This window comes from Aquarana catesbeiana, linkage group LG06 (genome assembly GCF_042186555.1).
Source record: "Aquarana catesbeiana isolate 2022-GZ linkage group LG06, ASM4218655v1, whole genome shotgun sequence".
NCBI lineage: Eukaryota > Metazoa > Chordata > Amphibia > Anura > Ranidae > Aquarana > Aquarana catesbeiana.
The window spans coordinates 247,185,354-247,209,515 of NC_133329.1; the positions used below are offsets into that span (position 1 = coordinate 247,185,354).

At 43.0% G+C, this 24,162-nt stretch overlaps 1 protein-coding gene across 5 annotated transcripts in view; it reads right to left on the reverse strand.

Moving 5' to 3' along the window:
- FBXL18 (F-box and leucine rich repeat protein 18) overlaps positions 1 to 24,162 on the reverse strand; it is a 364,054-nt gene that overhangs the window by 164,510 nt on the left and 175,382 nt on the right. For 4 of the 5 annotated variants that reach the window (XM_073633139.1, XM_073633136.1, XM_073633140.1 and 1 more), the window contains one exon: positions 6,048 to 7,567. In XM_073633139.1, the coding sequence (XP_073489240.1) occupies positions 6,048 to 7,567 (1,520 nt within the window). Of the gene's footprint in view, positions 1 to 6,047; positions 7,568 to 12,305; positions 12,460 to 24,162 lie in introns of all 5 variants that reach the window. The other variant, XM_073633141.1, reaches the window with a different exon arrangement.

A 24,162-nucleotide genomic window follows, 5' to 3' on the forward strand; every position in this document is an offset into this window, starting at 1 on the left:
ATTTTGGGAACTGTTTTTGATGTTTACCTTGTACACAATACTTTTTTGTTCAATAAAACTTACGTTCAATGAAAAAAAAAAAGCTTGCTGCACAACATTTAGACAAGCCTGTGACAGTCGTGGTATTGGATTAGCATCTTGAATACTACCTCTGGGACAGTTGTCCTTTGCCTTTCTTTTGTCGTGTCAACCATCCATATATTGAAGTCTCTTGTCAATGTACCAAGTTTCATATTTCCATTGTATGTTTTTCTTTCACTCTTTATACTTTATGCTGCGTACACACGAGCGGACTTTATGGCAGACTTTGACGGACTTTCCAAATGAACGGACTTGTCTACGCACGATCAACCAAAGACCAACGGATTCGTACGTGATGACGTACGATCGGACTAAAACAAGGAAGTTCATAGCCAGTAGCCAATAGGTGCCCTAGCGTCGGTTTTTGTCCGTCGGACTAGCATACAGAAGAGTAGACTTTTCGACCGGACTCGAGTCTGTAGAAAAGATTTGAAACATATTTCATTTCTAGGTCCGTCGAACTTTTGGGGAAAAAAAGTCCACTGGAGCCCACACATGATCGAATTGTCCGATGGACTCCGGTCCGCAGGACCAAGTATGCCGTAAAGTCCGGTCGTGTGTATGCGGCATTACAGATGCATAAGGATTTTATCACAAATCTGCACTTTTGAAAGGTTGTTGACAAGAGAAGACTGCAGAAAACAAGTAAAACATATGTAGGAGGATTTGTTTCATCTCTGTGTATCATCTGAGGCTATTCACTTCACTGAGGATATGTGAGGATTTACAAACACTTTAATGCACAATTAAGAAAACTGCTTTGTGAATTGAACCTATATTCTATTTAGTAACAGTAACCAAAAGTGCTGCTCTGTTTATGCGAGTCAGAGCAGTCTTCTATAGAATTAATGTGACCTTTTATGGTAATTTTAGACATGTTGCCACCTTGTCAGTTGAGTGTGCATACCTGATTTTCAAGGCCATGCCTTTTGTACCTGAGGCAGAACCTCTTCAAATCTTACTAAGATAGTACATTTTTTTTATCCATGTTTTATGTTGAAGAGAAAAATATTTTGGGTGGATATAAGCAATAGGCCTGGGAACATTGCAAATTTATTATGAAAAATTCACCTGGAAAAACAAAGTAATAACAACGTGCTGTTCTGATAGATATAAAAATAAACAAAATGCGTTCAATGCTCAGTAATTCAGACTTCAGTTTGCAATTGTCAGAAAGTTTCTGCTGACAAACATGCAAAAGGCCAGTGCAAGCACATGGCTCTGCACATGGGGCTACTGCCTGGTGTGCGCACACCCAGCATTAGTGGCACTAAACAGTTTATTTAAGGCTCAGCACTGCTTGAAGAAATTGCCAAGTGGTTTTCATCTGTTCTTTGTGACCAGTCCCGTGTTGCCTTTTTTCTGCTACTGATTCAGGTTGCCTTGTGACCTGTCTTGGCATTCCAATACTGGCCTCACTTTGCACCCTCAAATAGTCTGCCTGTTGATGTTGTACCTCCGCTGCTTGCTTGTTCCTGACCCCGGCCTGAACTCCTGCCTACCCTTACGCATGCAGATTTTGTGCTGCCATTGCTTGACTGTTATTGACACAGCCTTCATTCTGACTTTGCACCTGTATCATGATCCTGTCTGCCTTAGTTTCCTGCCATGCCATCTGGTACCAAACTGATCGAGGATCAGCGTAATCTGGGTTCCAGTAAATGTACACTATAGAGTTCCAGTTTTTCCCGAGTCTTCATTCAGGGCTTGTGTCACTCCATCATTACACTCCCTGTCACAGGCTTCAGTGGTGTTTTGACTGAAAATGCAAGAGAGGCCACACTTTTCAACTAAGAAAAACAAATTCTGGCTAGGGTTCTTGCAAACAGGTTATCAAATTACATTAACAGGATCAAACGGGTTTTATTCCAAAGAGAGCTGCATCAACAAACATTCGCAGGTTATTCTTGAACTTGCAATTACCTATGGAAAAAATATGGGATCTAGAGCAATATTGTGTTTAGACGCCCAAAAAGCCTTTGATACGGTGGAGTGAGAATACTTATGGGCTGTATTGGAAGCATTTGGTATAGGCCCAGGATTTCTAAAATGGGTCAAAATACTATATAGGGACCCTAAAGCAAGGGTAAGAATTAATAATACACTATCCAGTCCGTTTACCCTATCAAGAGGGACAAGGCAGGGCTGCCCTCTGTCCCCATTATTGTTCGCTATAGCAGTGGAGCCTCTTGCCCTTGCCATTAGACAATCGACAGAAATAATAGGATTCCGTCGGCCAGAAAGAGAGGATAAAATAGCCCTTTATGCAGATGACGCTCTTATTTTCCTGGGGGACACCTCAAATTCATTAACGGAACTTATGAGCCTTGTCTCCATATTTGGGCTATTTTCGGGGTTTCCAGATTAATTGGGATAAATCCATATTACCTCTAGATTAGTTAAAAACCCCTCTATTAAAATCAAGCGTCCAAAATTCAAATTAAGGATACAGTGAAATATCTGGGGATAGAGATCTCTCGGGATGTAAAAGACTATATTAACTTGAACTTGAAACCTCTATTAAAAAAATTTAAGGATAAAAGCCATAGCTGGTGTAAGATACCCCTGACGGTAATAGGTAGAGCAAATCTTATCAAAATTATTTGGATCCCGCAACTACTTTATGTGTTTAATAATTCACCTATATGGATTACAGTACCTTGGTTTAGAAAAATAGAATCTCTATTGAGAGAGCTGATTTGGAGGAAAAAGCAACCACGTATAAAGTTAACTACATTAATGCTAACCAAAGAAGAAGGTGGACTGGTGATCCCCCATCCCAAAAATTATTTTCTAGCCTCTCAATTACAACATTTTTATGGTTGGACAACAGTATCAGACTCTGAACCTATACAGAGGCTGTTACTATCAGTTCATGAAGACTACCCATTAATTTCCCTATTATGCCCTGTACACACGGTCGGACATTGATCGGACATTCGAACAACAAAATCCATGGATTTTTTCCGACGGATGTTGGCTCAAACTTGTCTTGCATACACATGGTCACACAAAGTTGTCGGAAAATCCAATCGCTCTGAACGCGGTGACGTAAAACACGGACGTCGGGACTATAAACGGGGCAGTAGCCAATAGCTTTCCTCTCTTAATTTATTCTGAGCATGCGTGGCACTTTGTGCATCGGATTTGTGTACACACGATCGGAATTTCCGACAACGGATTTTGTTGTCGGAAAATTTTATAGCAAGCTCTCAAACTTTGTGTGTTGGAAATTCCTATGGAAAATGTGTGATGGAGCCTACACATGGTCGGAATTTCTGACAACAAGGTCCTATCACACATTTTCCATCGGAAAATCCTATTGTGTGTACAGGGCATTAGGGTCGAGAAATCAATTGTCTGATATAGGATTATTTACGGGATTATTTGATAAGGTATGACAGGAAATGAGGAGAATTACTGGAATAAAGGGATATACGTCATATACTCCAATACGGAACAATAGTAGCTATACGTAACTGTTGAAACTGGAATTGTTTGAAATTTGGAGGCAGAACGGACTAAGGTACATGATACAGTTATTTCAGGAAGATGAGATGAAAACCTTTAGTGAATTAAGAAATGAATATAATACCCCAAACCAAAGATTTTTTCAATTTTTACAGCTTAGGCATGCATTAAAAGCACAGGGTCGATCACATGAATTGAAATTTAATAAATCAGTGGTAAGAGCCTTGCTCGATAAGACGGAAAGAAAAAAGGGTTTGATATCACAATTATATGATATATTAGATGAGAAAACTAAAGGTGCTGTGAATATACCTGCAAGATAAGCATGGGCTGGCAATATAGGGCCAATTTCTGATGAACAGTGGGCATTGGCACTGTCGGCAATACCTTTGGCTTCTCTATCTCCAACTCAAAATTTAACACAACTATTCATCCTACATAGTGTACATTATACAACCGAGAAATTATTTAAATGGAAACGGAGGGATACAGACCAATGCCCTAGATGTAAAGGGAGGGCAGCCAACCTAATACACACGATATGGAGATGCCCTAAACTCCATCGCTATTGGTACGGGGTGGTATCTATGATTAATAATGTATTTGAGATTAAGATATCTATAGAACCGGGGGGGGATGTCTCCTGGGTATCATGGACGAACTAAGAACTCAGCGGGAAAACATGGTATCAATAAGTAGAAGTTTATTTCAGGCTCGTAAGCTTATAGCACAAAAATGGTTGTCACCATATGCACCTATAGTAGCAAAATGGAAAATGCAAGTAAGGGAAACCATAATTAAGGAAAAATATACCTTTTTACATAGAGGTAGTCTAGGGAAATTTGAAAAAATATGGAGAAGATGGTTTGATATTCTGGATGTATGATGAGAGGGGACCAGATAGATGTGGGAGCGATGGGAAGAGGGGGGATGGGGGCCATGTTTGTATTTTTTTTTTAATTATTCCCTCTCTATATGTGCTGGGTTGTATGTTGTTATCGTTGTTTATGATGTTTGTATATAAAAGAAATAAAAAAATTATTTGATTTAAAAAAAAAAAAAACTAAGAAAAACAGACTGCGAACAGAAAATATTAAAATATTTTGTATTTCTTAAAGCGGAGTTCCACCCAAAAGTGGAACTTCCGCTCGTATTCCTCCCCCCTCCGGTGCCTCATTTCACACCTTTCGGGAGGGAGGGGGGACAGGACACCTGTCTTTCACAGGTATCCTGTCCCCACTTCTGGGAGCCTCGGCTGTGGGTATTTGCGTCATCGCTGGGGCTCCCCTCCTCCCCCGGCCGCCGGGCTAGTAGGAGAGGGGAGCGAAACCTCGCACAGTAGGGTTCCTGGTGTGAAGCCGTAAGGCTACACTGCTGGGTTCCCTTACTCGCAATGGAGGCGGCATGCACCCAACAGCTGATGGAAACATCAGCCACTGTGCCAACATCGCTGGACTCCAGGACAAGTAAGTGTCCGATTATTAAAAATCAGCAGCTGCAGTATGTGCAGCTGCTGGCTTTTAATTTTTGCAGCGGTGGGTGGACCTCCGCTTTCAAATAGTAGTATCTTTTTTCTGCTAATAACGGTGAATATGCAAACAAAGTCAGGCAGTTATTTACAGGTGATAGAAGTATGGATATTACTTTTGTGTTTTAAACTGTTGCTACATTCCAATTTATCAAAATCAACTTTGCCTTACAGTGATACTAAAGTTTTGTTTTGTTATCAGTTAAAAACAAGCATGTTATACTTACCTGCCCTGTGCAGTATATTTGCACAGAGCAGCCCAGATCCTCTTCTCGGTGCTCCTAGCCCCTCCCACCCATTGAGTGCCCCCATAGCAAGCAGCTTGCTATGGGGGCACCCAAGCTGAGCCACAGCTCCTTGTGCCCACCCCCTTTCTCTCCTCATTGGCTGACTTTGACAGCAGCGGGAGTCAATGGCACCGTGCTGCTGTCTCAGCCAATGAGGAAGAGAGTCCAAGGCAGCCAAGACACTCCTACAACATCGCTGGATCTAGACAGTGCTCAGGTATTAGGGGTGTTGAGGGGGGCTGCTGCACACAGAAGGCTTTTTATCTTAATGCATTACAACATTACAACTCCGCTGACTGCTGATGAGTTATCAGTTGTTAAGGATGCTGCTCCTTAATAACCAGCTATTCTTCACACAGAATTTGGATTGGTCGATCGAGCCGAATTGTCATGAAAATTTGAAATTGGTTAGAAAACAAATAAACAAAATTTGTTACGATTGTCATTCGACATCTAAATCTCCAAATAAACAACTTAGCACTAAAGAAGAAGAAGGGAATGAAGGAGAAGGTAAATGTAATGTATTTGTGGCTTTCTACGAAACAGCAATAAGTAAAAAGGCCAGAGAGAACTATTCATGGTAAAGATAGTTATTTTTCTCAGCAAAGTAAAGTAGGATTTAAAACCTATCAGACATTAAAAGGGACCTCCAGTATTGAGGGTAGGTTAATATTTCTTACCTTAGATCCTTTAAACAGTTGCAGTGTGTCAACATCTCACATAGTGAAGACATGTACATTACTTTGCCCATCAAGCCAATATTTGCCAGAGATAAACTACACAGTTGTTTGCAGCTTATACCAATGTTTATTAGGCTGGAACCTGTTACTATTCCTGGAAGCTGTGCAAGTGTAAGGTTCTCCAAGTAATTAAGCTGGCTGATTGCTGCCACTTCTGCATCCCCTACAGCATGTGAACGCTTGCAAGGTGGGTAAGTGTTGCGTATTGCTGGATCATTCCGGGGCATAACAGAATAAAAGTTTGAACCAATAAATTCCAAGTCTTTCAGAACTGGAGTTCCCTTTAGAAGTTTCCAGAAGACAGGGCATTGCTTAGCCATACTCAGATCTTCAGGTATTTTAGTATTCACCCCAACCCGAACCTTTTTGCCAAACATAGGTGGTGCAGCACTCGGAGTAGATAGTGCTGTGCAGCTGTAAGCTACTGAACACACTGGCAAAGAAAGAGAACGTAAGCTTTTTAGTTGTGATAAAATCTCACACAGATGCCTTCCTGAAGTCTGTGAACTGTGATGGTGTGCTGATGAAAGGTTCAAATGGGTAAGATTGGAACAAGCAGATATTAAATTTTCCAAAACACAGCTATCGATATCATCTTCAGGTTTTCTTGAATTCAAGTTGGGGATGAGGCATAAGGCACACCCTTTTAGATTCAAACTGACAAGGCTTTTACAGTCTTTTCCACCATTTAAAATTCTTTGTGTAAGCTGATCACCAGAAATCATGCAGCCACTGAAATTCAAGTATGATGGACAACTAAATTTCATGTGTTGAAGTAGGGAAGATCCATTTAACCAATATTTGGGCAACTGAAATGCCTCCAAAGAAACATTCTTTGCCATGGATTCAAGCAAATTTTTGGTAGCTCTGCTTTCTGCTAGGTTACCTGGGACAGATATGAGAAAAGATCTAAGATTTTCTGGTGTCCGGTCACTAAGTACAGCTAAATACAATCGGACAACTTCCTCGTTTATATAACCAGGTGCAAGACGGGCATAGAACAGCCTTAGATTCTGGTAATGGGGTACATTGCTTTCTCCGACCATCAGTTGCCCAGACATTACTGTTCCTTCACGTGTTCTGTCCAAGACTTCAAAATAGAGCAGAAGCCTTTTGAGACTAGTGCAGCATGGTACAACTCCATAGGATGGCACAAAGACAGTTTGTTTCAGTTCCTCTAGATGACTGAGAGTTGCTTTGCATTCACTGCTTAGCTTTCCCGCATCAAACCCTGCATTGATATCAACAGACAATGAACGCAGATGATGAAGTTCTGAAAGAATTTTAGAAAGGCGCAAGGATGTAACTGAACAGCCTTCCATATCCAGTCTAGTTAGCTTCTTACAGCGTGATAACATGTCCACTGTTGGGGTAGACAACCAGTAGCTCCCACTTAAGTCTAGTTCAGAAATGTCCCTACATATTACTTTCAGCATTTGTTTCACTTGTTCATCATGGGCCTGAAAGAAAAAAAAATGAAAAAATACTCTTAAAGCAGTTTAGGTAAAATTTAAAAACACTTTCAGGAGAGATAGACAAACAGATTCTCCATAGCAGTCATTTACTGGCCTTCTACGCTGTCAACCTTGCTGCAGGCAAAGAAAACTGTAGTAGATGCAATGGGATAGAAGAGGAATTATTGAAAGCAGATTCTGCAGAGAAATGAGTCACAAAGACTGCAGCAGTAAACAGATTATTTTACATAAAGCCTGAAAAGAAAATGTTGATCACTTAATTTTAGGAACATGTTCTAGGTGCCAAGAAAAAGACCCAATTCACCATTTGCCCATGTACTCTTTCTGTGCCTGATATTACAGTGGCATACACTGACAAATTAAATATGGAGTTAAAATCTTGTTTTCTGATCACCAAATCTCATTTAAGCAATGTTACAGCCTAATTCCACCCTCCACTTTAAATTGTTCACTCTGGCTAAGCTGGCCCAAGCAAACTATTTCCATTACTAACAGATGTGGTGACTGTCAGCACTGTATGTGGCATCAGTTCCCATCACAAAATTGAGTCGATCCAAGCACTGCTCAGCCATTCACAGGAAGATTTATATGAATTAATACAAGGCTTCCTCTAATTGTCACCCTCCCGCCTCTCCACTAATCAGAGGAAACCTTTTGTTCATTAACCACTTGAAGACCAAGCCTTAAGTTTAAATCAGTATATTTTTGTTATAAAATTACTTCTAACCCACATATATATTTTTTTAGCAGAGACCCTAGGAAATAAAATGGCGATCATTGCAACTTTTAATGCCACACAGTATTGGCACAGTGGTTTTTCAGTTTGTTTTGGAAAAAATACATTTGAATTTAATTGAAAAAAATAAATAAATAAATAATATATATATATATATATATATATATATATATATATATATATATATATATATATATATATATATATATATATGATGTTGTTACGCCGAGTAGATACTCAACATGTCACGCTTCAAAATTGTGCACACTTGTGGAATGGCGACAAACTACAGTACTTAGAAATCTCTATATGCAACACTTTAAATGCCTTTAGGTTCACTTCACATATCACCCCCACTCAGTATTGCCTCCTTTACATATCACCCCACACACAGTATTTCGCCCTTTACATGACCCCCTCCACACAGCACTGCCCCCATTTCCCTCCTTCACAGTTCCATATATTTTCCTCCCTTCACTCTCCTATCTTTCACAGAGCGGAGAGCAGGTGGTGGGAGCTGCGGGACAATCCTAAACTGAAGGCACAGCAGCACTGGGCGGGGCTTTTCATATTAGCGAACTGGTGATTGGCTGCTAGGACCGCCTCCTAGCAGCCAATCACCTCCCGATTAATGTGACAGACAGCTATCACTCTCCATGCAGTGCTGGTCCCGCCCCCAGTGCAGAATTGTCCCTCCTCCCGCCCCTCTCTACTCTGCTAATAATAGCAGAGGAGGCTGGGGACAAAAGCGGCGATTAAATGGCGCGATTGTGGCAGTCCAGAAAGAGCAGCAGCTTGGGCCAGACGCGGACCGCCATTTAGTGATGCCCTGCATAGGATAATGATACGCTTATGCCTACTAACAACCCGCCCCCTCTCACACTCTGCCCAGGGCAGGGCACCTGCCCCTCCCACCCACCCCTTGTACGGGCTCTGGCCTCACGTGTGGTGCAAAAACCGTTTACATATATGCATGCATGACTTGCATATGCATTTGCAACTGCGCATGTAAATTTTTACACTGCCTTTAATTTTATTTATTTTTTCTGATCAATTGTATTCCTATTGCAAGGAATGTAAAACATCCCTTGTAATAGAAATAAGGATGACAAGTTCTCTTTATGGAGAGATCTGGCGTGGTCTGGAGGTGGAAGCCTGTAGCTCGAGTTCCCCTCCTCGAAGGGTGGCAGTAAGGCAGCTAAAAAAAAACAAGGCAATGGGTAGTATCGACTGTTACTTCCCAGGCTCCCAGGCGGCTTCCCCGGATTCCAAGATAGTGGAGCCATGCAAATCACTACCTGGGGTCTCGGACCCCTATACCCACCGACCTCACTGGCTGCTTTATCTGCATCGGATGCATACTCCGACACTCCGCCGGATCTCCACACAACCCCTCAAGGCCAATCAGTACATCACTGTACCCTCCAAATGGACACTAAACTCTGGGCTATGCTGCAGGCCCTTCTGACCAAATCAGACATAGAAACAATCATTGATCGCATAGAGAAAAAACATCGCAAGGAGATACAGGGGGTCAAGATGGACGTCCAGTCCCTCACCACCAGGCTGACGGCAGGGGAGTCTTCCATGACGACTCTAACTCAAAGAGTGTCAGCCTTGGAATCCAAACAAGACACCCACATTGAGGCTGTGGTGGCCCTACAGCTTCATATCGAAGATATGGAAGAACAGAGCAGGCAGAACAATCTCCGCACCTGAAGTCTCCCTGAAGCAACTGGACCTGAGTACCTGGCTGAATCCGCGGCTGCAATCTTTCAGATGGTTGCAAGAACTGACCTCCCGAACCAGGTGGAATTCGACAGGATTCACAGATCCCTGGGTCCCCGCTCTACGGATCTCGCCAGACCCAGAGATGTGGTTTTCCGGCTGCACAGGTACACGATCAAAGAGACTGTACTGCGGAAAGCATGGGACTATGGGGTACTGAAGTTTGACGGTGCCCCAGTCAAAATCCTCCCTGACTTATTCAAGGCCACCCTACATGCTCCGCCTGGTCCTGCATCTGGCCCACCGGGCAAACATTACTTACAGATGGGGGTACCCCCTCTCAGCCACCTTTCGAAAGGAACAGCGCTCCTTCACTCTACGCACACTGGGGGAATTGCCTGAGCTTTTCCGGTTCATGGATGCAGAACCAGTCCCGGTCCAGTCCCTGGCTGTTTCTCCCCCCGGCCTGCGGGACGTGTGGGTTCGGCGACACCCTGGTGGACCTCCCAGCCTTGGCAGCAGAGAACGCAGTGAAGATCCCGGGCGCCCTCAACAGAAGGTCCACGTGAGTCCTGATCACCAGCGGCTGCATGGCTGAGACGCTCTCCCTCAGTCCATTCTTCTTTCTACCCAGTTACCTCCCTGAGTCCTCACTGGGGTCAACAACAATGATCCCCGGTCATACCACAATTCACTGCAGCCCTTACCAATGAGCGACTACCGGCACCTCAACAAGTTTCCACAAAGCTTCTTGACCAGGTAACTGTTTCTACTCTGTCCGCTCCCATAGTGGTGCACCTATGTGAGTCACGTTTTTCACACCACCTACGAACGATGAAGAGACCCTTTGCTGTCTGCATCCATGGTTACCCTTGAAACTGACTCAGTGGGGCTCATGTTGTTCCTGCATGATATGTCTAGCTATGCTTGATGTCCTAGGAGAAATACATGTGTCTATAATGTATCCTTTACCAGCAGCTAGCAACAGTAGCAGCAGTCTTGTTTATATTGCATTTTGTCCCTAATACAGGATTGGGGGGCTAAGACAAGAGGCGATGAAAATGGTGGCTGTTGGGCTGTGTACCAGTGATTCCTTCTCCCCAGGGTGCGTGCACTTCCTGGTTTAGGTGGGGAGGACATGCTGGAGCCCCACTGGGGACTCGGAGGAGTCCAAATGGAGGTGGCTTTACAATACAATTTGGGGAGCTGCTCCGGGGAGGGAGACATACAGCTTACAAGCTCTATTAGGTGGCTGGCCTGTCCTGAGGGGTGGACCCTTCGCTTAGTGTCACTCGGGTCATCCGCACTATACTTTTCCGTGGGGCTACTCACAACCTTTCTACGTTACTGTTTATTACTTACCCGGGAACAGAGGGGCCCTCCCCATCTGGATAGTGGGTCAGAAGACAATTGGGGCTGGGGTGACCACCCCCGCACTGAGGTCATGTTAGGGAGGGGGATGTTCTTTTGTTGTTTAGGAGAATAGAATGAATGAATTATATATATATATATATATATATATATATATATATATTCTATCATACTGTTTGCCATTATCGTTCTTTAATGCCGGGATGGGTGGGGGCTGCTCCTGTTTGACTTCTGTCTACCCACTCCCCTACCTAGGTTGGTGCACTTCCCCAGAGCCAACGTGGGTTGAAGTGCACTGCTGGCAATATTTTGCCATTATAGCTTCAAGGGCCGTGCGCAGGTTCGCATGACCCTCTTACTAATCTTGCTACTATATAATTTTCTTTTTCTTCCATTTATTTCTATACTTCCGCTTTATCTGTGTCGGTTCCATTTCTGTAACTCTATCTTCCGCCCCTTCTCTCTTCTCTCCCTACCTCTCCCCCCGTTATTTACTTACCCTGGGATGGACACGGTTAACATAATTACGCTCAATGCCAAGGGACTGAACGTCCCCGAAAAGAGACGTATGCTTTTAAATGATCTAAAACGCGCACATGCAGATGTGGCGTTCATCCAAGAAACGCACTTCACAGACGATAAATTTCCCACTTTTAAAAATGGGTTTTACCCAAATAAATCCCATTCTACTAACACTCAGGCTAAATCCAAAGGCGTATCTATACTACTATCCGACCGTCTCCTTTGGACTTGCCAAGATACCCTGGCGGACCCAGCAGTATGCTTTGTTTGTCAAAGGGTCACTAGGGGTGATTAAAATGACATTTGCCACCATCTATGCCCCTAACGACCGCCAAGGCCTTTTTCTCACTTGCACAATAGACTTACTTCTGGAATTCTCCACAGGTCAGTTGATCTTAGGAGGCAATTTCAATATTCCATTACTTCCCAATGTGAATACCTCTTCAAGCTCGTCCTCCGTTACTCCTGGGGTACACAAACGCGTGGCACAATCCCTTCACAAGGCCCAACTAGTCGATATCTGGCAATTACAGCATTCAGGTGAGAAAGATTACACCTACTCCTTTTCTCACAAAACCTATACACGCATAGACTATTTTTGATTCCACACGCACAGCTACAGGCTGTGCAAAGTTCAGCGATTGGTATAACATGGACAGATCACACACCGATTGAGTTGTCATACAAAATCTCGGAACTTACCTCTTCAAGATCCAGATTCTGGAAATTGAATGAAAGCCTCTTGCAGACTCCTAAGGTGGTGGAGGTTTTTCAAAAGAGAACCGAGTCAGTACTTTCAGGTCAATAAACAACCCGACTGTGATGTGGGGATCCTATGGGAGGCGCCCAAAGCAGTTATCAGAGGTGTCTTCATTAACCACTTGCCGCCCCCCCATATAGCAAAATAACGGCGGCAAAGTGGTTTCAATACCCTGACTTTGAGTCATATAACATCCTCAGGATATTAAGCCGCTGTGCGCCCCGGGGGCGCGCATCACGGCAATCATTGTTGCAGTGTGTCAGTCTGACACACCGCAACTCCGATCTAGGTAGAGAGTCTCTGATGGAGACTCTTTACCAAGTGATCAGACGTGTTCCTTATACAACCTATCGGAATGGCCCCAAACTCAGACGCAAATGGAAAATTATATCGCCTCCTCTCAACTCCCTAAACTATCCTCTGAGGTACGAGAATACTTGGAAGCACCAATAACCTTAGATGAACACCTTAACCTGTTGCCGCCCGCCCACCGTCATATGATGGCGGAGCGGTGCGGCTTCTGTTCTGGGCCGCCGTCATATGACGGCGGCTGGTTTACACAGGGCATGCGAGCAATCGCGGGCGCGCAGCCCTGCTCTGGGTGAACAGCCATTGGGCATTACATCACGGTCGATCACAAAGGGTATTCCCCGCTTTAGACCGCGCATGTGCGCGATCACCCGTCAGTGCCCACAAAGTGCACCTGTCACCCGTCAGTGCCCACAAAGTGCACCTGTCTCCCGTCAGTGCCCACAAAGTGCACCTGTCACCCGTCAGTGCACGTCAGCGGTGCACCTGTCACCCTTCAGTGACCATAATCAGTGACTGCCATCAGTGACTGTCATCAGTGACCCATCCGTGACCCTCATCTGTCACCTATCAGTCCAATAAAGTGCACCAGTCACCATCAGAGATACTGCCATCAGTGACTGTCAACCATTACCTGTCACCCACCAGTGACCGTCGCACGTCACCGATCACCTGTTGCCCATCAGTGACCGTCACCTGTCACCCATCAGTAACCGTAATTTGTCACCTGTCACACAGCCCATCAGAAAAAATGTCCAAAAGATTTTATACAAGTGAGGAGGCGTTCCAGATCCTCTCCATGACTGATGAGAGCAGCAGGGAGCTCTCATCAAATTCAAATGCCAATTTCGATTGTGAATCAAATTCAGCATTTGAACAGATCGAAAGTAGTGGATCTGCAAACAATTCAGAGGAAGAATGGATCCCTCCTAAAAAAGCACAGCGCTCTGGAAACCAGGCAGCCACCAGCAATATATCCCAGGATCAAATTCCCAGTACCAGCGCTGCTGCCAGCGATAGACCCCAAAACCAAAGGCCCAGTTCTAGAGCTGCCGCCAGTGAAAGGCCACAAGAAATGCCCAGTACCAGCACTTGCGCAGCATCACGCCCAAATGCCAGCACAGGAACTCCAACTACCAGCACTGGAGTGCCATGTCCCCCAAGAGCCAGGGCCGCTACATATCTCCCAGATGGTCTTGCCAATCCAACATGGCTGCCTTCCGACTCAGGATCAGCAAGAATTCCCCCTTTCACCGCACAGCCAGGTGTACAGGCCAATACCCAAAATTTTTCTGAAATTGATTGTTTTAATTTATTTTTGCCCAACACTTTGCTGCAACTCATCGTGGACCAGACCAATTTATATGCCCAGCAGCATATTGCCAACCACCCCCAATCTTCTTACGCCCATCCATTCGAGTGGAAGGATTTGACTCTGGAGGAGTTCAAAATGTTTATGGGCCTCACCATAAACATGGGGCTTACCAAAAAAAAATGAAGGACATGCCTATTGGTCCACCCACCCCATGCCCATTTATTCTTCTGTAATGCCCAGGTCCCGATACGAAATGATAATGTGCTTCCTTCATTTCAATGACAACACCCAGTGCCCTCCCCGCAATCATCCAAATTACGATAAATTATATAAACTTCGCCCACTCATTAATTTCTTTTCCCAACGATTTGCAGAACTCTATGTCCCCGATAAGCATATATGTGTAGATGAGTCCCTGGTACCCTTTTCAGCCCGGCTAGGAATAAAACAATACATTCCTAGCAAAAGGGCCAAATACGGAGTGAAATTTTATAAGCTTTGAGAGAGAGTCACGGGATATCTGTATGCATTCCGCATATACAAAGGAAGAGATTCCCAGCTCCAGCCCCCTGAGTGCCCGGCCTACATGGGCACAACTGGTAAAATTGTATGGGACCTAGCCTACCCACTGCTGAAGAAAGGTTACCACATATACCTGGATAACTTTTATACCAGCCTGCCCCTTTTCAAACACCTATACCTCGCACAAACCCTGGCCTGTGGAACCTCCAGAAAGAAATGAAAGGGCTTCCCACAAGCCATAGTAAACAAGAAATTGCGAAGGGGAGAAAGAGCAACTTTGAGATGCAACTAAGTGCTGGCCTTGAGGTGGAAGGATACCAGGAATGTGTTCATGATGTCCACCATCCATGACGACACTACAGTTGAAGTTCAGAGAAGACGAGGTCCCATTGTAAAGCCAAAATGTGTAAAAGATTACAATCTGTACATGGGGAGGGTGGATTTCAACGACCAAATGCTTCAGCCCTATTTAGCAATAAGGAGGTCCCGTTTCTGGTACAAGAAAGTAGCACTCTAATTCATTTGGCCATTTATAATGCCTACATAATTTACACCAAATCCACCGAAAGCCCTGCCCATTTCCTAAAATTCATTGAAGAAGTTGTCACGTCCCTCATCTACCATCAAAGACACCCCCCCCCCCCCCCCGAAAACCTTCGCTCTGATGCTGTTAGCTGACTTCATGAACGCCACTTCCCAGACCACATTCCCCCATCTGAAGCAGGCCGAAGACGCCAAAAAAGATGTCGAGTATGCAGCAGTAAAGGATTTCGAAGAGATACCAGCTACCATTGTCCCCAGTGTCCCCTTGAACCCGGCCTTTGCATTGGTGAATGCTTCAGACTATATCACACATCCCTTAAATATTAGCCCATATTCTTAACCACTTCCCCATTTTCATCATCTGTGCTGACCATTTCCCATGCTTCCTCAAATAACCATTCCACTGCCTTCTACAAGAACTGACCCTGACCTGTTTTTTGACTATGCCTCTGCCAACCGTTTGGACTGCTTACATGTGAACCGACTCTGGCCTGTTTTACCAACTATGCTTCTGCCTACTGTTTGGACTGCTTACATGTGAACTGACCATGGCCTGTTTTACCAACTATGCTTCTGCCAACCACTTGGACTGCTTGCACGTCATCTGACCCTGGCCTGTTTTATGGACTTTGCTTTTGCCTACCACTTGGACTGATCTGTTGCCCTGCTACTGTAGGACACAGGGGTTTCACATGTGAGGGGCTCCAGAAATGTTTTTCCGGATGGAGAAAACAATTTTTTTTGTTGTCTCCGGGTTTCGTAAGTTCCGGATTAGGGTCTGGAGTCTGAAGGCTTCATAGAGATTTGGGTGGGTCGAAGCCTCTACCCTTGTGCCCCTGTGCATAGGTCTTACCTGATTGCGAAAAAAGAAAAGTGTGTGAGTGTGGCGCTGTCCCAGAGTTGTAAAAGAAATGTCTGCATATATACAATTATATCCAAAGTGTCATGTGTGTATTCCTTAAAGTGAAATATGTATGGCAGTTAAAGTGACTGGTGATTTAAACAAAAAACATTTAAAAAGCATAATGAGTGCAATAAATCGCATCCAAGGTGTCTAGTGCTGTATTCCCTCAAGAGAAAAAATAAATAAATAAAAAAAAAAAAAAAAAAAAAAAAAAAAAAAAAACAGTATTAACCACTGCCAAGAACATGAAGTGGTCTGTGTCTAAACACTAGAAAACACAAAGTGTCTGGTGCTAAATATATAAATATTAAAATATTGCTCAAAGAAAGCTCTATTCGTGTGAAAAAAAGGATGCAAATTTCATTTGGGTACAGTGTTGCATGACTGAGTAATTGTCAAAGTGTGAGAGCGCTGAAAGCTGAAAATTGGTCTGGGCAGGAAGGGGGTGAAAGTGCCCTGTAGGCAAGTGGTTAAAATTATTTACAAAGATTATTGCCACTCGTATCGCACAACATCTACAGCTGCTGATTCATCTTAACCAAGTGAGATTCATCCCTAATAGAAAAGCCTGGGATAACACTCTTAAAGCGTTAAATCTTATCCACACTGCACGAGAGATGCAAACTCCATGCGTTATACTAGGCATAGAGGCCTGGGGGAAAATATGTTATAATAGAAGGTATGGTGCTGCGCTAAACCAGTAATAGATAGATACTGTTGTGCAAAGTAGTACTATAGGTCGCAAATCTTATTGAGTAAATAAGTCTACTGGTTTAATATCAAAATATAAAGCTGTGAAACGAAAAATGTAAAAGTGCCAAGTGCATAAATAATAGAGAAAAAAAAAAGAAATAAAAATAGACGCTAATATAAGCAGTGTTCAGACAGGTGGCTCAGTGTCAAACACTTCAGTGCAAACAAATATAGTGCCCTAATAAGGGTATAAATTGAGATGCTCCGAAACATAAAAACATAAATAATGGTATATTCATATATAAATATAAATGCAGCTGGTGAAAAAGTGCAATACGATGCAGTGTAAAAAGTACTATAATGCACACATAAGGGTACACGGTGATCTCAGCACGTCTAAAGTGAAAATATACACAGTGGAAAAAATCTACATAAATGCCAAATACATTAATACATCCAGGAAGGTGCACAATGTAGTGCCTAGTGACAATAATAAAATAAGTGACACAGGTATAAGTCCATAATGTGTTGATAAAACATCCAGTGACTTCACACCAAGCAGGATAATTCTTCATGGGGCATATAGTGAGTGTATGCCATAAAGTGTATCAACCAGGGAAAACCACATAGTGACTCCTCTTCGTGACAAAATCCTACATTAGTAAGTAATGGCCCCTTACTAAATCTTACTGGGATAACAGCATAAACAGCAAGGCTGTTACTGGCTCCTTTTCATAAACCTGAACCCGGCTCTGCTCTCCAGACTCTAGGTCCCTCCAGAGGTGTAGTGGCCATAAATAAAAAGAGGGGGATGCCACATAGTGTAGTATTTTAAATTGTAAACAGCAAAAGTTTATTTGAAGCAAAAGGTACTCACATAACAATACAGCAATCTAGCATATCACCGACGAGCGGCGAGCTCGTACGCGTCTGTCAATGGGATGTGCCTCTCCTGTCCCTACACGTGACGTCACGTGCCTTATGACTTCATCAGGGGATACTAGAGGGCACTAAGTGTTGTCCTTAAGTAGTAGTGGTCTAATACAGTATGCAGCGGCCATTTTGTTGTAGCTCAATGGGGAAATGCCATAGCGGCCATTTTCCGAGAGAGTGATGGGGGCGGCCATTTTCTTGGTGATCTACACACTCGCACGGCTGTATATGAGCTTGCGAGCGGTGTTTATTGCCGCGGACCATATAACATATAACCCAAGTGGGAATAGGCTGATGGACTAGAGCTAGAAATCAAAAGAAATGGATAAAAACAGCCCGTTGTAATAATTATGGGCACCACACTATATAAAGCTGATTCTTTATAGAATATTAAAAAATATTTAAAAATCTAAAATGATATATATTTAATAAGTTTTATTAATTTAAGAAACGTGTAAAAAATATATATAAAAAATTGGTTAAAAAATTAATAGGAATATTTTTGCATGGGAAAGATCATTATACAAGTTGATAAATTCTTTTAGTAAAGACCGACGGGATAAGATAGGCCATAACATTGATGACGGTATACATAATAGGTAGGAATAGCATAAAAGGCATCATGATTGTAAATATGCATACTATAAACTATCCAGGGCACATAACGGTAAATTAAGTAACAGTATGGATAATATAAATTTTATAGTTATCATGGTTCAAAATGTATCATGCAAATATTAAAGGATAGGTAAATACAAAAATTAAGAGAGAAGGGGAGTGATAAGATGCAGTGGGGCTTATGGATTAATATACACATACACGAATAATGAAAGAATGCTACAAAGGTCCTGATATTCATGTCGTTACCCAGCGATTCTTAAATAGGTAAAAGTCTAACAGCATTATACATCAAGCTGGGGAGGACTTGGATATTTTATTGTATTAGGTATTGATGAGTTAAAAATGATCAGAAATCGATAAGAAAGCAGTTCAGATCGAATTCAATATTTAGGCCTCTTGGCGCGAATGTGTCTAGTATAAATATCCATTTGGACTCTGCCTGACTTAAGGTCCTAACTTTGTGACCCCCCCGCCAGTGTCTAATGTAAGGTTCAATTCCCCAAAATTGGAGGTGGGTGGGGTCTTTGTTATGGCATAGCAAGAAATGTTTCGAAACACTATGTTTATCGTATCCTTTGATGATATTCTGGACATGCTCTTTAATCCGCACCCTAAGGGGTCTTTTTGTGCGGCCAATGTATTGGAGCCCGCAGCTACACTCAAGGGCGTACACAGCTCCTTTTGTATTACAGCATATGAAGTTTTTTATCTCATATGTGTAATATGTTACACTTGATCACCAAGATCTATTCATATCCGACGGCCCAAGTTACAGCCAATGGGATCTTATCAGACCCTTTTCCCATCATGAATGGGACGAGACAAGGATGCCCATTGCCCCCACTGCTCTTTGCTCTCTCCCTGGAACCTTTCCTCTGCACGATCCGCCTAAATCCGGACATCACTGGACTTAGGGTAGATGATGGAGAACATAAAATTTCAGCTTATGCTGATGACCTGCTCTTTTCCGTCACTAACCCAGAGGTATCACTCTCCAATCTCATCTGCGAAATCGAAAATTATGGCTGACTGTCCAACTTACGGACTAACTTCAACAAATCAGAAGCTATGGGAATAGAAGTTTCTCCCGATACACTTCGGATTTTGCAGTTAAGCTTAAAGTTCAAATGGACGGATACAGCTCTGAAATATCTGGGAACATATTTCCCTTATCTGACTTAAACTTCCCTCCTCTCCTGACCTACTTAGATCCTTGGAATCAGGGATTGCATTCATGGTTCGGTAGATGTAATCCTCTAAAGCAGTGGTTCTCAACTCCTGTCCTCAGGACCCACTAACAGGCCAGATTTTAAGTATTACCTTGGGGAGATGCAGACTAGAATACTGCAATCACTGAGCAACAAATTATATCACCTGTGATGTATTTCAGTTATCTTGCAAACCTGGCCTGTTGGTGGGTCCCGAGGACAGGAGTTGAGAACCACTGTTCTAAAGATATGCATCCTACCCAAGTATTTATACCTTTTTCAAACCCTACTGATAAAATTACCTGCCCAGTACTACAAATCCACTCCTTATTTATCAAAATTATATGGGCACACAGGAGACCATGCACTCCCTGAATCCAACTATCCTTGCCTAAACATTGTGGAGGTATTGCAGTCCCTGACGTCTTCAAATACTACCAAGCAGTGCACCTAGGAAGACTCAGACCGTCACTCGACCGGTAAACTCTGGGTTCAAATTGAACAAGCCCAAACAGATATTCTATTAAAAGGTGGCACCGTGGTGCTACAATAATCTTCCATCTAACCTAAAAGGTACACTCCCCGATAGGCCTACAGTAAGAACATGTGCACAAGTAGTGGGAAAAACCCCTCTCTCGTCCACAGACTCGCCCCTGATGCCCATTCTTGGGAATCCACAATTTCTCCCAGACCTGAAAGACAGTCATTTCACTACCCTGCAACAGAATAACTGTTTAAGGGCATCGCACTTTTTACTATCAGAAGGCTGGCCTTCCATCTCGGCATTAATGGAACCCTTAGGTTCCTTCCGTCTACCATTTTGGAATGCCTTACAGCTTCACCACTTCCTTCACTCCCTCAAGATCCCAGGAAGAGTCGGTCGACAACTCTCCACATTTGAAGAGTACTGCTCAGATAACGGGATCTTGACGTAAGTACTCTCAAAAATGTATAGGTCTTCTGATTTACCACCCCCCCCCCTCCCCCCCCGGAACAACCTGCACTTACGATGGATAGGGAAATGGGAGAAGGGGATGAACCGTAAATTTACAAAGACAAAATATGACTAAGTTCTCACTGAAGTCATCCATCTGCACTAAAATCCAAGAGACTAATTACAAAATACTGACACGATGGTACAACACCATGCAGATGTTGCATACATTTTATTCCGAAGTGCCTGATCGTTGCTGGAGATGCCAGGAGGGAGGTACGATGCTACACATTTTTGGTCCTGTCCGAGGATAGCACCACACTGGCGGGAAGTGCGGAACATTGTTCAAAAATTCATTGACTACAAAATACCCGATGACCCAGCTTTTTTCTTACTACACGTTACGACTATTCCAACTAAAAAGTCAATTTTATGACATTTGATAAAACGCCGCTAAGGCTTATATCCCCCTCAAGTATAAAAACGTATCACCCCCAACAATCGGATGCTGGCTACATAAAGTGGAAGAGATCAATAAGATGGAAGATCTCACACTTTCAGCACAAAATAAACAAGAAAAATACTCCAAATTGTGGAGATTATGGAATATGTTTATCCTCTCTAAAGAGGGTCTAAACCTACTTAGATTATGATTGTAGAGCATATTTATCTTACCTAGGTGCCCAATGACTGGGTACCTGCTCTCTCCCAGGGGCCCCTCCCCCTTCACCCCACCCCCATTTTCCTTCCTTCTCTTTCTTTTTCCCTAGCTGCTATATTCTGTTATCTTCTCTTCCTTGAAATTTAGAAAAATGAAAGTGAACTAGGCAATCCCGGGACCTGTTATTACGGATTTATCCTTTGGTTGCTACACTACAGGAGTTGGCATGATCTAACTTAACATCTATTTTTTTTTTTTTTATTCCAGTCTTTTCTCATTTCAATGTATCTGAAGTGTTCCTGGAAGTTGTTAATGTGGTAACCTGGAATCGCCTTTTGTGGTTTAAATTTTTGAAAAAAAAAAAAAAAAAAAAGAGACCCCAAATTTCTTCTTAACCTTAAGGCTCTGTTTCCACTAGTGCGACTTTTCATGCGACTTGGGACTGAAAAGTCGCATGACAAATTGTTTCCCATGATTTCCAATGAGTACCGTTCATATCTGTGCGACTTCAAGTCGCAGCGACTTCAAAGTAGTCCCTGCACTACTTTGGTCCCACTTTGATGCGACTTGAGGTCTATAGATACAGGCATTGCTTCAAATCGCGGTAAAAAGTCGCGGTAAAATCGCGGTAAAAAATCGCGGCAAAATCGCGCGACTTTGGGGACGCACTAGTGGAAACCTAGCCTTAAAACAAAAAGATCAAAAAAAAGTTTTTTTTTTTTTTTTTTTAAAGCAAAAGATAAAAAAAGGTTTATTTCCACCCTGAACTGGAAGTGACATCACGACATTGCTCCAGTCCTCCAAGGCCATAAAGGTGATTAAAGATGATCTAGTCTTCTATCACCTCTGACCAGCTGGCTGCACCGTTGGATCATTTCTCGGGCGAGCCAGGGGAAACGGTAAGCCAGAGCAGTGTTTCTCAACTCCAGTCCTCAAGGCGCCCCAACAGGTCATGTTTTCAGGCTTTCCATTATTTTGCACAGGTGATTTGAGCAGTTTCACTGCCTTAGTAATTACCACAGCTGTTTCATCTGAGGGAAATCCTGAAAACATGACCTGTTGGGGCGCCTTGAGGACTGGAGTTGAGAAACACTGAGCCAGAGAAACACCGGCGGGAGGTGGGGGACGTCCCCTCCTGCCACTTCTGAAAGAGTTCCAGCAGCTCATGAGCTGCTTGGAATGCTTTCAAGAGAAAGCCAGCTGAAAAAAAAAATTCCAGGGTTATGGTTGTTAGCTTCAGCCATAAACCCGGTAAATGATTTGCAAACCTCAACGTATATATACATATTGCAGTCGACAAGTGGTTAAATATTAGATGTTTACTGTGTCCGAGCAGCCCTCAGTCCAACTTAATTTTGTTCGGGGAACTGGACTGGAAGTCCCCATACTGCTGCAGGAGCACGGCGCTGATGCTACATATAGTTTATACAGCGCTGACCGTCTCCACTTCAGTTAGTAATGAAAAAAATATTTAAAGTGAAAGGAAAGGTGGAGTTGGGTTTTAAATCAGCAAAACATTATACAAAGGCAAGAGCTAGATATACAAAAACATAAAAGAGTGAAGTGGAGGCACAAAGATTTAACATGTTGAAGAAGTATTAGGCCTCTTTCACACGGGTGGCTGTTCTGCTGCTGTTAAAAGCATGTTTTGTTATTTTGAAATTCCAAGACTCCAGGCACAGCGATCACTTGCAGTTGTACATTGTGATTAGTTGCCTTTACTTGCGTTTACATGCGGCTGCGTTTAAACATTCTTGCCATTTCTGATGTGCTTCCTGTTTTTCTTTCCTTGTTGCTGCTGCTATCCGCAGGAGAAATAGTATACTGTGATTACCTGCAGTTATGTGCAGATAGCTGCAATAAAAGCGGTCCTGGACGCAGGCAAATTTCATTTTTCCTAACCGCACAAGACCCCATGTAACGAAACCGTTGCTAAATGCAGTGTGTGAATGGGGCCATAGGAAAGCATTGTCTGAATTTAGAGCAGGTCTTCAAGCGGTATTAATCCCAAAAGCAAAACAGTTATTATATGGCACTGGATCTCACTGCACTGTGGATTGGTCGTTACCACAATTTATGTGTAAAGCGAGCCTCAAGGTTTTTTACTTAAAGTGGTTGTAATCTTTAGGCATGAAATATGAACAAAGCATATCTTTCTATAGTGTGAATCAAAAATGGTGACAGGAAGAGCACAGCCTGTGAATGTCAGTCTCAGCTCTGTTCCTATGAGCTGTTTGAAGGGGGTGTGTCTCTTCCCTCCAATCAGCTCAGAGAGCTCTCCTCACAGAGCTCTACAGAGCTCTCCATCCCCTTCTTTCTAAACTCTCAAACAAGCTTTATAAATTTAGCACTTTGAACAGATGTAGAGAAGAGAGGGCTGCATATAAAGTGGTACAACTTATGTAGGCGTATTTGAGGCTAGTCACATCACTGGGTATATGTAATGAATTAGAACCACTGAGCTGCCCATTTACAGTTTTGGGTTCCTTTGATTTTCAATGTTTCACACAAAAGGCAAGATTTAAAATAAACATTTGTTGGTTAATAACTGAATACAGTGTCATCTTTTATATTTAGTAAGAATTTTGGAAGTTAAAGTGTTACTAAACCCAGGGCCCTGCATTCGCTATACCTGGTCTCCCACAGTACACAGAACATCGAAATACAATTATTTGAATAAATATAAACTGCTTAATACCTTTTCTCATCAGCAGTATATAGCAGTCTTATGACCTCTATTGGTGTCTGGTTAAAGCTTTTAAGAGGAGTTTTCATTCTTTTCTGACTGTCCTATGAGGCTGCAGGACCCCTGACCTTCTG